At 43.1% G+C, this 13977-nt stretch overlaps 1 protein-coding gene and 1 long non-coding RNA gene across 2 annotated transcripts; one reads left to right on the top strand and one right to left on the bottom strand.

Annotated features, from left to right (window-relative positions):
- The first annotated feature begins 2385 nt into the window (after nt 1-2385).
- On the top strand, nt 2386-6568 carry LOC123079041 (uncharacterized). Its single transcript, XR_006437818.1, has 4 exons — nt 2386-2566; nt 4853-4879; nt 5118-5212; nt 6260-6568. It is a non-coding gene; the product is annotated as an uncharacterized lncRNA (long non-coding RNA).
- Nucleotides 6569-8635: 2067 nt separating this feature from the next.
- On the bottom strand, nt 8636-12873 carry LOC123079040 (uncharacterized). The gene is made up of 2 exons (XM_044501708.1): nt 11316-12873; nt 8636-10307 (listed from the first exon to the last, which is right to left on the bottom strand). Exon 2 carries the CDS (start codon nt 9296-9298, stop codon nt 8711-8713), a length of 588 nt encoding a protein of 195 aa, XP_044357643.1. The 5' UTR covers nt 9299-10307; nt 11316-12873; the 3' UTR covers nt 8636-8710.
- Between the last annotated feature and the right edge of the window lie 1104 nt (nt 12874-13977).

Here is a 13977-nt window from a genome sequence, read left to right as displayed (position 1 = left end):
GCATGGGGACTTGGTGATGCTTTGGAATCTTTGCTGGCTGAACACGAGAGTGGGGCGCAGTGGTGTAGTTGATTTTCTGCGAATGTCAATACATGACCCACATGCTATATATGCACAAAGGATCCGGGTGCTTGTATAGGATGCGGTGCGACGAGACGTATCAGTATCGGCTTTGGCTGAAGGCAGCACGCGTATAGCAAAAGTAGATTCCATGCATTGCCTGTCCATTCACCTGCCGTGGGGTCACGGGTGGTAATAAAAACCGTTTTTACCGGCAGCGAGTTACGGCTGTGTGTTGCGAGGGTGGAGTAGAATGTTTAATCTATTCACCACGCGATTTTTACTATGGTGCGGTGCATGTTGGCCCATGCGTTGGTACTTGAACGCGCCAGGCGCGATGTCCATAGCGGCCAGCCCGTGCTCGTTCAGAGGAGGTTACAAAATGATTCAGTATGCCTTTTAAAAGTTCAGCAGCTCGTATGAGTGACCCTTACTAAAAAAGTTATTCCACTGCATGGCCATGGTGAACCGCCTAACTTGCAAACACGTACACCACAAGCCGGCTATATATACACCCACCGGAGCTCCATTTATGCATCCGTAAAATCACACACGCTGCTTGAAGGTGCTGATTCGCATGCTAGCTATGTCCTCCAGCTCGTCTGCTGGATGGACGAACACGGCCGCCGCGCAGACTCGATCGTCGGTGTCACGGGCGTGCTCCCAGTATTTTTTCAACTGGCACAAACAAACAAATTCGTGCAGAGCCTAGTACGTCCAAAAGGTCCTGTGACGACGGTCTCCGTAACCTCCATATGCCACGGTAATCCAACCAGGCAAACGATCATAACTGCTGAGCATCTCGAGGTGCGGACTCCGGAACGAGCGGCCGAGATAGAGCGACCCGGGTGCGTACGCTCAAGAAATCCACTTTCGTCCATGGTGTGCGGTGGTGGGCGGAAGGGTGGACGGCTGGCTGGGGAGCAAAGATGACGAGAGACGAAGAGAAAGGGGGAAGAGGGAGAGAGCCTCTTGTGATTTATAGCTTGTGGTCGCAACCCTTTCACGTTGTGTGTGCCTTGTGCCGATGGGCTCTAGCTTCGCGTGGGTTCTCTAGACATTGGTTCAGAGTGTGTTCATGCAATGCATTTTTAACTCATTAGAGCATCTACAAATCCCTCGCCCCCAAATGCCCGGCGGATGCGTCTGTTTTAAAATCATCAAATCCATATACAATGTAAAATTCTAATCTAAATCTTCATCGGCGCTCCTCCGGCTTCACGCCGTGACCATGTCCTGTGGCCAGCTGAGCTCCATAAAGTGATGGTGAGGTAGAATAGAACATGTGACATAGGAGAGGAGCGGCATGATCCCGGTGTCGACCTTATGTATTTATCGCTTTTGTTTTCTATTTCCCGTGTGTTACCGCTCGTTGTTGGTTGTAATGATGGCCTTGTGTAATCCATGGCCGATTGATGGCTTTTTAATTCAAACCCGGGCTCCTTTTAAGCTTTTGTTCTAATGAAAAATCAGGCTCTCCTTTCTTAGTGAAAGACCTATTCATGGTTAATACTAATATGTGTTTCAAGGCAGATGCATGATGTTCTGATCACAATATCTGTGCTTTGCTACGATAAAAAATTTATTTGCCCTACACACCGATGTGAACTGAGGTGGTATGGGTGTCGGGAAAGGAGAGTCTGCGTCGGCATCGAAATGAACTGGAGCAGAGAGGATTGAGCGTTCTAACGATGGAACAAATTTAAGTCAAGATAGAGATATGTAAATTGTAATTATTTTTTGATCAATTAAACATGATCCGTTAAATGACGGAGCCCTTTATCTTGTGGATGCAACACATAGCCCAAAGCCTATTGCCAAATCATAAATTTTGTAGTTTACGGTGTGTTTACATTCCGCGTCTCCAATATAAAATTCTATGAGCCTGCCGACAACCTTTATTTGCCAGACTCCTCAAGACTCATGGGGCAGATGGAGAGACAGACGCGTGACTGACGACGGATCTGAGGGGGTGGGGTGATTTCTAACACTTTTTTCTCGTCTGTCTCGAACCCCACTTCCCTCACACTGCCAAATGTTTCACACATATCGACATCTTTTTTTACACTTTTCCGTGTCTTCCAAATCACCATGCATATTCTTGCATAAAAATACGGATTTGCTATTTTACACTCGACTGTTATTCAATTCGCCAACATTCAAATCACTGGCCGTCCGCTGTTGCACGAAGATTCGCGCTTCGCTGTCTCGTTTTCGGGCTTGTTTTCCTCTGTCGGGTGCGGTTTTTTTGTCCAGCCCGTTACCGCTCCGCCGGGTCGCCCCTCACACTCTCCCGGTTTTTGTCCTTTATGAATTTTTGGCATTGTTTTTCTCTTCCATTTGTGCGGCACTGTAGAGAGAAGGGAGTGAGATAGCGAGGCAGAGAGAGGAAGAGGCGCTCGGGGCAGCGGAGCGATTCCTTGCTGTTCATGTCGATTCCGGGATCCCCCACCAGTGGAGCTTGATTTCTCTCTCCTTCCTCTTCGATTCCCCACTCCTGCTGTTGGTTGGTCTCTCAATTTCCCTCTCGAGCGCGTGTTTTTTGTTAATTTCTCGGTGCGTAGCTTCTAAATCTAGGGTCTGTTGCTGGTGTGATTTTGTTAGGGTTCGTGCTAGGTGTGTGCTGTGGTTCCGGGCCGTGTTGTTGTAGATCCGTGGTAGGTGATTTGTAGTTTTAGTGGTTGGTTCTACTTCGCGTTGTCCGCCGTGGTTTCTTGTCTGCTTTGTGTTGTCCGCCATTTTTTTGTTCCTCGTCGGCTCGTGGTAGGCTCATGTGCGTTTAGTTTTGTGATTCAGATAGATGTATGGATCATTTATAGGTTTTGAGTTGGGAGTTTTTGTGGTTCGGGGTTTGTGATTTGCGTTGGTAGGTGGTCTGTTTACTGGTAGATGGGTGTTCCTCCTTTGGTGTGTTGGTTCTAGGGTTGTAGATGTTGGTTCTAGGGTTCGTACTTTGGTGCGTTCGTAGCTTTAGGTGTGGTTACTTTCCTCAGTTGGGCTGTGCTAGATGCAATGCGCATGTCCTCTTTGGCCTGTGAGTGGAGATTCTCCTGTGAGTGTCTGTATGTGCTTTTAAGGCCTGGGTGATTGAACTGCAGGATTAGTGTTACTGTATATCCCCCTAGTTTCTGTGTTATGTACTGTAGAATTACTGCATTTTTTGCCCCAGGCTGACTGTAATCCCCATAGTTTTGAATGTCATATACTATGAATTTGCACTAGTCACTGTGTAATTCAGCCCATAGTTTCAATGTAACTCACTCTATATTTACTGTGTATTTTGCCTCATTTTCAGTGTAATTCACAGTATTATTTCTGTGTAAGTTGCCCCATTTTCTGTTCCTGTAGTTTTAGTGCTTCTATTTTCTTTTGCCCCATTTTCAGTGTAATTCACTCTAGTTTTACTGTGGTTTTTCCCCCAGTTTCAGTGTATCAGTGAAATCACTAGTATTTTGCCCCATTTCACTCTAGATTTACTGTTGTAGTTTCAGTGTAATTCGCTAGGTCAAATCTCTAGTATTTTTTGCCCAATAATTACTGTGTCCTGTTTTCCAGTGTAATTCAATCTACAGTTACTGTGTAATGTTTTCCCGTAATTTGAGCTCTAGAATTACTGTGTAATTTGACCTAGAATTACTGTGTAATTTATCCCGTAGTTTGAGCTCTAGAATTATTGTGTAATTTGACCTAGAATTACTGTGTAATTTTCTCGAAATTTCAGTGTAATCTACAAGTATTGTTAATTCCAGGGTCGTGTTTCCAGTGTAATCCACAAGAATTACGATTATTTACACTGTAATCCCTTGCTACTGTTGTAGTTCCAGTGTAATTACTGTGTATTTCATCCCATATTTTCAGTGTAATTATGCTTTTGGGATTAATGTGTCCTTGTAGACAAGAATTATTTCATCCCCATATTTTCCACCTGCTGTAGTTTCCCTTGTTCTAGACTGTAATACCCCCTGTTCTGCACTGTGCATGTGTAGTAGCACTACCTTCATCATAGTGTGGTTCTGAATTTCTATGTGTTGTATCTCTGACTTAGACTGTATTTTCCCCTAGTTTTCATTTGCTGCAGTTTCATGCCCGATCAATATTTGTAATGTATTTCTGAAGTTCACTGTATTATGTTGGTGTGCTCCATGTATTGTTATCTTGTGCTTCTTCACTGTACCTCCCAAAGTTACACTGTAATACCCCTTCACTATATTATTGCTGTTAGATGATAGTTGTAGGTGGCTGGTCGTTCGAATTTCAGTTTCCTTTCACTGTATTATTAGTGTATTTTGTAGTCTAATGTCAGTGTACTTACCTTGTAACTTGCAATGTTATATGAGTGTACTAACTATGTAAGTATACTGTAATATTAGTGTATTTACTTTGTTACTAACTATGTAATCACACTGTAGTATCAGTGTATTTTTACTGTAGTAGCTCAAAATTACTGTGGATCTCACCCCCCCCCCCCCCCCCCCCCATAATTTCAGTGTAACTACTGTCCCTGCTTTTACAGTGTAATTCTTCCATTTTACAGTGTAATTCTCCCATATTTTTTTTGTAATTACTGTGTAATTCTCATGCCCATGTTTTACGACTGTGTAATTTACAGTGTTATACTCCCATGATGCTCTCGTTCAGTATTAGCTTGTTCATCTTATTATTTACTGTTTTTTAGTACATTATTCATGTGATGCAGCCTCTTGCTCTCTGATGCAGCCTGTTACTCGATGCACCTCCATTTGTCAATTACTAGTTAGATTGCCCTCTGATGCACCTCTTGCTCATTTTGCAGGAATTTCTCAATGTCTTCTTCATCGAGGTATTCATTGTCATCTTGTTCATGCGAGTGCTCTGATTCTGGTATTTCTGTTTCTTCATTGTTCTGGCAACTGTTGTTTTCTCTTGTTGCTGCTGAACTGGGGTCATCATCTTCATCCACCTGCATTCATAGCAATTTGCTTCAGTACTTTATTTCTTACTAGTTTTCAACTTCTATGTATGTATCTTGTTACTGAATTTTGGTCTTTTACCTGTTCCAAATTCATGGTGCCAAAAAGGTCTGCATGCCAGGGGTTTTCTTCTGTTGCACCTTCTTCGGTTGGTGTAGTTTCAGTTTCATTTCGTCGAATGTCTGCAGAATAGTTCTGAAGCTGTAAGTACCTCTCTTATCGAATGGACTGATGTGTTGTTGCTGTTATGAGTTCTGTTACTTGATGCACCTCCATTTGCTGAATGTACCTGTAAGAAACATGCTCATAAAATATAGTTCTTGCTGTATTATCACAACAAATGAAACCCATCTCTTTTCCAAGAAGCTGTAAAAGTAGTACTGTTTTTGTAAGAATTTTTTTCTTACCTTGTATATAATGTCTGATTGTAGGAGCGCGGTAAAAGAAAATGATTCCTGCAGTGTTTTTGTGTGCCAGATTTTGTTTTTGATGTACTCAGCATTCTCTTATAAGTTTTTGACATTTGTTGGTACTTACATTTAGGATGAGATCTTCCTGTGACATTGACAGTAGTTCGTCTTCTGTTATTGTCCTTGTCATGCTCCCCATCTGCATTTTTTGGAAAAGAAATGTCAGTGTTAGTACAAAAAACATATGTATAGTCCAAAGGAATTACAGTATAATTCCTGTAATCTCTAGAACAGTCCAAAGGATTTACACTGTAATTACTGTAATCTCTAGGGGGATTTTCCCCATCTGCCGATGAATTATAGTACAATTCGAAAAGTTTCTGCTAGTGTAAAAATTGTGTTACATTCCATTTCCCCATTTCCCTCTATAATTCATTGGCAGTTTTACATTGTAATTCGTTTTGTATTTTTATCCTGTACACTTTAACACTGCGAATTACTATAATTGGTACAGGATTTACACTGTTATTATTGTTGTATTGCAGTTTATTCCATAGGTAGTTTCAGTGTAAGTTGACAAATTTCACTGTAATTCATTGGCAGTTACACTGTAGGTTTGTTACCATTTTAGGCAATACCTTGTTTTTCAGTGTAAGTTGGCATTGTTTTGCTACTGTCCTGTCTATTGTCATTTCAGGCATAATGTGTTGTTGCAGTGTAATTTCTTCGACTATGCAAGTTTTTTCTACTGCTACTGATGAACTATTTACAGAGTATTAAATTTTCTCTACTGTTGAGATTAACAATGAAATTAATGCTGAGATTTATGCTGTTATGTAGGAGGGGTGGAGAGGGGTTTCCTTTCCTTTTCCGTGCGTGGCAAGTTGATGGCAAGCAGGGAAGTTGTGGCCAGCTGTTAGCTGTGGTCCAGCGAGGGTTTGGTGGGGCTGGTTTACTGGAAACCGGGTCAGGGTTTTGCCTGACCCGTTTTTGCCGAAATACAGAAAATAAAGTGGCTGGTGGGAGGGTTTTTGGGACATACAGGTGTCATCTGTTCATTTGCTACGAAATTTGAACGTTGTCAAATTAAAAAACAGTCGAATGTCAAATAGACAGTCCCTAAAAATAAGATAAATATTTTGTTTGGGATGTTAAAATTGAAATCAGAGGAATCCTAAGAATACACTCAAACCATGGTCAAGATGAGAACCAATCGAATCTTGGCCTTGGCCTCACCTGTCAAGAAACAAGCTCTAAACACACATAGTGTTTGCTCTAGTACAACTTGCGGAAATTCAAGGGGCACGCACCATCCCAGCCGTCCGACCGCCTGATTGCCTCATGATCCGTCAAGTCGTTGTATCCCGTACGGACCATAATAAGTTTTAAGATTTAGTTCTCGAAACTTACGATACTGTTGATCGCAGATTCTGAAACTTACAATTTTGTCGGCCGCTCGTATAGTGTTTGAAAAGTTGAAACTTCGTCTGAAACTTATGATTTTGTCGGCCACTCGTACCAAGTTTCAAAAGTTAAAACTTAACCAAGTTTTAAAAACTCATCAAAACGTATTCAAAATGGATCTTATTTGGAAGCCCTTGTCACTAGATACACAAATCTGTAAATGAAACTTAATTTGAACTTTCGATCAAAATATATGAAAACTGAAAATCAAAAACCAAAGGAAAAAGGAGGTTGCGTGCCCCTGCCCTTGCGTGTTACAAGTACCTAGACAATCAACTTGGTGAGCAAAAAGTACCCCTTAATTTGTGATTTTCATCGTGAAACATATTTTCATGCGATGTATATTTTATACTGCAGATATAGTACATGTGACATTATATGAACACTAGTAGAAAAGGGGGCTTTTGTCCCGATTGGTAAGGGTCTTTAGTCCCGGTTTTTGAACCGGGACTAAATGGTCGTTACTAATGCCTCCCCCTTTAGTCCCTGTTCTTACACGAACCGGGAGTCCCGGTTCTTACACGAACCGGGACTAAAGGCCGTCCACGTGGACTAAAGGAATATTTTATGATTTTTTTTTGTGAATTTTTTGTGAATTTTTTTTGATTTTCAAATTTCTGAATTATTTTAACCTCTAATCTCTAATCACCACCCCTCATCACTGCTCAATTTATCCTTTAATCTCTAATCACCCCTTATCATTCCAAATCATCTAACTTCCCGGACGGTCACCCATCTTCTCACTACTCCAGCCTGAGCACGCTTAACTTTCGGGTTCTATTCTCCCTCGTTTCCAAGTCTGCACTTGTTGTTTTCCTGAAAATAGTAATATGTCAATTCTATTAACCCTCAGGAATTTAGCTTGAGCATGAAGTGACACATTTCACTGTTTGAGTTTGAAACTATTGTTTTAAAAAACAATAATTATTTAGTAACACTAATATTTCTGGAATAATTAGTTTGACCATTGTTTGACCACTGTTTGACCACAGTTTGACCAGATTTGACCAAAATTCAAAAAAACTGAAATAATTATTTAGTAACACTAATATTCTAGAATAATTAGTTTGACCACAATTTGAATTTTTTTGAATTTTTTGCCTCTCCAGATCTTAAAAGCCCCGTATCTTTTTTTCTGTTAGGTTTTTGAGAATTTTGAAAATGTTTAACGGGGTTCCCCCAGTTAAATTCGGATGTAACTTTTCGAGTAGATGATTTTCCATATAAAAAACTTTTTCATCCGAGTTCGTATGCAAAAGTTATGCCCATTTTAAGAAATTCCAGAGAGATTTTGCAAATAAAGTCGAAATTCATATTTGTTAATTTTCCCAACAACTAGACCACATATCACATGGGAAACTTATTTTATTTTATTTTTTTAACATTTCCATCATTTTTCTTTTCTTTTTTCTAAAACTGAAAAGGCGGTCCAAGGGGGGGTAGAGTTTGATGGGCCCTTTAGTACCCGTTCGTGCCATGAACCGGTACTAATGCCTCAAAGCCCATTAGTACCGGTTGGTGGCACCAACCGGGACTAAAGGACCTAATGGGCATCGCACCCTTTAGTCCCGGTTCGTGGCACCAACCGGGACTAAAGGGCCCAGGTGAACCGGGACTAATGTCTTAGCCGCACGAACCGGGACCAATTCTCACATTAGTCCCGGTTCGTGACTGAACCGGGACTAATGTGAATATTGCCCTGCGACGAAAGCCCTGTTTTGTACTAGTGAAAAATGTTGCGTAAAAAAGACATTATGAAAAGCAGCAATATACTATTACATGGAAGAAGAATCTGGCCCCTTGTACTAACAGAAAATGTCCGTGGAATCAATTTGTGAACTCAAATTCCAAAACGTTGTAGATTACGGAGCGGGGGAGGATCCACGTCATCCACCTAGCCGAGACCACTATCTCAGTCAGTGCTACCAGAAACCATATCGCCAAGATGTAGAGCAGCAGGCCGAAGATTGGCATGTTTCTCCCGAGTATCCGCTGCGCCAGACCGCCGGCCACGACGACGCCGTTGCACGCCACGAAAGGGTAGAGCATCCGGTGCTTGTACCGCACCCTCAGGTAGCGCTCCGTGGCGCTCGCCCTGCGCTTGTCCGGCGCGGCGTCCCAGTACATGTCCATGAGCTTGCGCTTCCAGAGCATGATCCTCTTCGCTTCCTCGTCGTACTCCGGCCAGTTTTCCATCCCGAGCTTTTGCAGTGAGCGGTAGGCTTTGACGAGCGGGGTGAGATCCTCTCTCAGCACGCGGTAGCGCTGGTGCCGCGTCGTACGGATGTAGCGGCGGCGCGCCAGGGAGTACACGCCGTAGCCGTCTGCGATGAGCGGCCTCCGGCTGCCGAGGAGGCGCGCTCCGCGCTGGCGGACCGGAAACCAGAGCTCTCGTGCAATGCTCTCCGGTCCCATAGTATTTCTCGTCTAGGCTTGTTCAAGATTTTTCACTCTTGATTTTGGACACGGATAACGGCCGAACGTTGGGTCTGGGGCCTCCCCAGGCCGAACGATTCGTTCGGGAGGAATCTGGGCATCGATCGAACAAAGTAGTTCGGGACCAGAGGAGCCCCAGCCCGAACACCCAGCATCGCTGCCTTCTGTTGACTAATAAAAGAAAAGCCCAGTATGGCCCAGTTTCTACTGTGACTAAAAGACATATTTTAAGCTTGTGAAAGAAAGCCCAGATTTTGCTATGCTATGAAAAAATTGCCATTGAAAAGGGGAAAATTGATAACTAAAAAATCCCAGTGATGCAAACCAGAAAATGCCATTCGTATTTAACAAAACAGATTTTGCCATGGACAAAAAGATCTTTCTTTATGCAATGGCACGGAAAAAAAGTCATGGCAACTTGCACTGTACGTAAAAATCCCTTGAAAAAAGATGAAAGTGAAAATTTCCATGTTGCCATGTTGATATAGATAATTTAGCCATGGAAAATAAATATAAATTGCCATGGCAAAAATAAAGAGTAAAAAATGCCATGGCAATAAAATTTAAAAATTGCCAAGGTGGTTTAAGTAAATTTTCCATGGCAATATTGGTAATTTTGCCATCGCAAATAAATGTGAATGTTCCATGGCAAAAAAAAGAGTGAAAATTGCCATGGCAATAATAGTTAAATATTTTCCATGTAGATATAGGTAATTTAGGCATGAAAAAATGTAAAATTGCCATGACAAATAAAAGATAAAAAAATGCCATGGCAATAAAACTTAAAAGTTACCACTAGATTTAGCTTAAATTTGCCATGCCAATTAACGAAAAAATGCGATGGCAAAAAATTTAAATTTAGGACCGCGATATGCTGCTGACGATTGGTCTGGTAGCACCCCAAATCGCACGTTTCGTTCGGTACGAGTGGGGCAACGATGGACTCTTCGGGATGAAAAAAGCCCCAACTTGAACGCCTCCCCATCCCCTAATTAACAAACCAAAAAGATGAATAAAAGGACCAATAATAAAAAAAAATGCAAAAATTACCTTGGGAATTTAGGTAAATTTGCCATGTTAATAAAGGTAAATTAGCCATGGCAAATAAAAAGTAAAACTTGTTATGGCAACAAAAGTCAAATATTGCCATGGGGATTTAGGTAAAATTTGCCATGTTAATGAAGGTACATTAGCCATGGCAAATAAATAGTAGATCTTGCCATGGCAACAAAAGTTAAATATTGCTATGGGGATTCAGGTAAAATAGCCATGTTAATAAGGGTCAATTTGCCATCGACAAATAAAAAGTAAAACTTGCCATGGCAATAAAAGTTAAATATTGGCATGGGGATTTAGGTAAATTTGCCATGTTAATGAAGGTATATTAGCCATGGAAAATAAATAATAAAACTTGCCATGGCAATAAAAGTTAAATATTTCCATGGGAATTTAGGTTAATTTGTCATGTTAATGAAGGTGAAATAAATAATAAAAGTTGCCATGGCAATAGAATTTAAATATTGCCATGGGGATTTAGGTAAATTTGTCATGGTAATGAAGGTGAAATTAATATTAAAACTTTCCATGACAATAAAAGTTAAACATTGCCATGGGGATTTAGGTAAAATTGCCATTTTAATAAAGGTAAATTTGCCATGGCAGATAAATAGTAAAACTTGCCATGGCAATAAAAGTTAAATATTGCCATGGGGGTTTAGGTAAATTCGCCATGTTGTCAAATAAATAGTAGAAATTGCCATGGCAATATTTCCCTTTTTGTGTTGTTTTGACAATTTAGAGAATTACCATGGCCAAATGCAATGGTTTAGAAGGCAAAGTGTAAAATTGTGGAGAGATGTAAATAAGATGGTACATGGGACATGTTGAGTTTTGAAAAAAAACTATACAAGATGGTTTTAAGCTAAAAACATGACGATTTTGCCATGGCGTACAAAATGGGAGACATGGAAACATTCCGGGGGGAAATTAGACTCACATCGAGCTACTCCAAAGACGACCAGCGACGTCGAACATAGACCTGCCAACACCACACTGGCAGGACAATCAACCACAAAAATGAAACGCCTTAAAATTTGCCATCCTAGAGCCACAAAACTAACCATGCAAAGAAGGCACGATTCGTTCACCAGAGGTTGAACACCCCCTAACAACCTGCTTGAGACACACTACTAGTGACAAAAAAATGTTGTGATAGCTCCAAATGAGAACTGAACTTACTGTACAAATATTCAGTTATATATGAAAGCTGCAAATATTTGTGTGTTCTGTAAAATAGCATGGCAAATTTTTATCTAAAAATGTTTGACTGTTTTTATCTGCCTAGAAATCAGCATGGCAACTTTGTACTTGATACAAACTTTGAGCATGGCAAAGATTATTCTAATTCTATGATGTAATTGCCATGCTTTTTATGAATTATTTCCCATGGGGGAATAATTTGCGAGGGTGTGTGAAATTAAATTGCCATGGCAACACATGATATTTGAATTGCATGTATATTGTTATCTTACATGTGCACATACTACATCTAGTTGGTAAGCCATTTGACCTCTACATGGTAAGGAAAAAAGTGACAATTATGCTCACAGAGCAGCACTAGCCGTGCGTGGCCGGGAGTAGCAGGTGCGACGAAGGGGACTAGCCAGAATATCACCTTGAACTCCCAGAGAAAATGGGATCAGCAAGCTCTTCTCCTAGCTTGGAGTCCAGAGCCAGTAGCCTGATCGACTGCTTGAAGTTCATCTGGGCACTTGTCCGTCTGCTTGGAGTTCAGAGCTCTTCGCCTGCTTCGAGTACAGATCCAGAGCCATCGGACGGGACGAAGCAACACGGCGTGCGGAGCACCTGACCATGCAGGACACACACACCCAGCCATGAAGAGCTATGGTGGTCGGTGGCCCTGTTGTCGCTGAACCCCGCGCCCCCTTCTACAACCGTCGTGAGGTTCTGAACGCAGCTCCCGTCCATGGCCAGCTCCTCCCCGAGCAATGTTGCTCTGGACCAAGCTCCGCGCCTACGGCGTCACGCATGGAAGCAGGCGATGAAGGCCAGATCCTCGTACACCCATGGGGACGCTGCCGGTGATCTCCCCTCCCAATCGTCCGCCGCTCCGCCACCCAAATCGGCTGCTGCTCCACCTCCTAAATCGACCGCCGCATGCTATTTGAGGCTTCCACTCCTCGTGTCCGACGGCCACCTCCTCTCGCCGGCCGCCGCCGGCCGCCGCCGCCCGCATCCTCTTCGCCGCCGCCTGCCTCGTGGATGGCGCAACCCGCCTCGTCGCCGGCGCACTTCCTCACGGGACCCGTGTCGAGGAGAGGGGGATGAAGTGGAGTGATGTGTGTGGCTGAGAGTGGGCGGTGTGGTGCGGAGATACGTTTGGGAAAATGAAAAGCGTTCGCGACGACCCGATGATTTTCCTAATGGAATCCTGCGCTGACGTGGCGGACTGCTCTTGCTTCAAGATTCGTACCACCATCAAACGACTGCGGGTACGTTCGGGACGAGCGCCAGAAACACGGTACGTTCGGGAGTTATAGAATCCGTTGATTTTTGCATGTACCAAAGTACGTACGGTGCGTGCATATATAGAACACGTTCCAGGCAAGACGGCTTTCTTGTAGGAGCATAACTCGGGTTCGGGCTCCTTTCTCCGAGTGTACGATATACTGCGTCCAGGTATCAGATCAGGCACTTGTTTTTCTTTCTCAAAAAAATCAATAAGATCAGACATTTGCTTTTAGTCGGGCTCCATGCAATGATGATTCATGAACATATGTACCTTATCGATGGATCCTTTTGTTAGACACATATGTACCTTACCGATGGATCCTTTTGTTAGACTAACATTAGCACATATGCCCATGCGTTGCAACTGTTAAGATACTCATGATCGCATGTACTTAGGCAGCTAGGATCTTCTTTTATTGTTTCCTAGTCTACGAATATCTCCCGATCCTTTTCATGTATAACGGATACGGTTGAGATATCCTTGCCCTTGTACTCTATATGCTATGGCATACGATCAATGAACATATCGACAATCCACATGGTATCAGATACCGCGTTTACTTCCTAACGCTTCCGCCGTTGCCGCCCAGCTGCCGCCGCTGCTCCCTACAGCTGCAGTCCCTCCTGCCGCTGCATCCCATCCCGGCCGCCGCCCTCCTTTGCCGCCGCCTACCTCTCCCTCTTCCTCCACCCAACCCCTAACCTCCACCCGAACCCTAACCCTCCACCATGTCGTTCGCTTCCTACGACTCCTCCTCCTCCTTCTTCCCCATGTCCAGCGCCACCCAACACTCCAACCCATTCGCCGGCCCTGCCCCCATCCCCGCTGAAGACATCCGCAACGCCGACATCCTCGCCCGTGTGCCCATCCGTCTCTCCCAGGAGGACTCATCTTACTATGCATGGAAGACATACTTTCATCTTGTTTTTCGTGAGTTTCATCTCCAGGAGCATATCGACGCCGAGTGGTCGGCTGTCGAGGCGACGATCATTCGCCGGTTTTTCCTAACCATCTTCAAGGACTTGTTCTACACGGTGGTGCAGAATGAAGATCATGCACACGCTGTCTGGACGAAGCTCAGTAGCCTCTTCACCGACAATCGGCTCCAGCGGCTCGTCTTCCTTCA

Source organism: Triticum aestivum, chromosome 3D (genome assembly GCF_018294505.1).
Source record: "Triticum aestivum cultivar Chinese Spring chromosome 3D, IWGSC CS RefSeq v2.1, whole genome shotgun sequence".
Lineage (NCBI taxonomy): Eukaryota > Viridiplantae > Streptophyta > Magnoliopsida > Poales > Poaceae > Triticum > Triticum aestivum.
This window is presented reverse-complemented; position numbering and strand designations above follow the sequence as displayed.

Coding starts and splice junctions, on each gene's coding strand:
- LOC123079040 (XM_044501708.1), bottom strand. CDS start 9,298: ATGGGACCGGAGAGCATTGCACGAGAGCTCTGGTTTCCGGTCCGCCAG.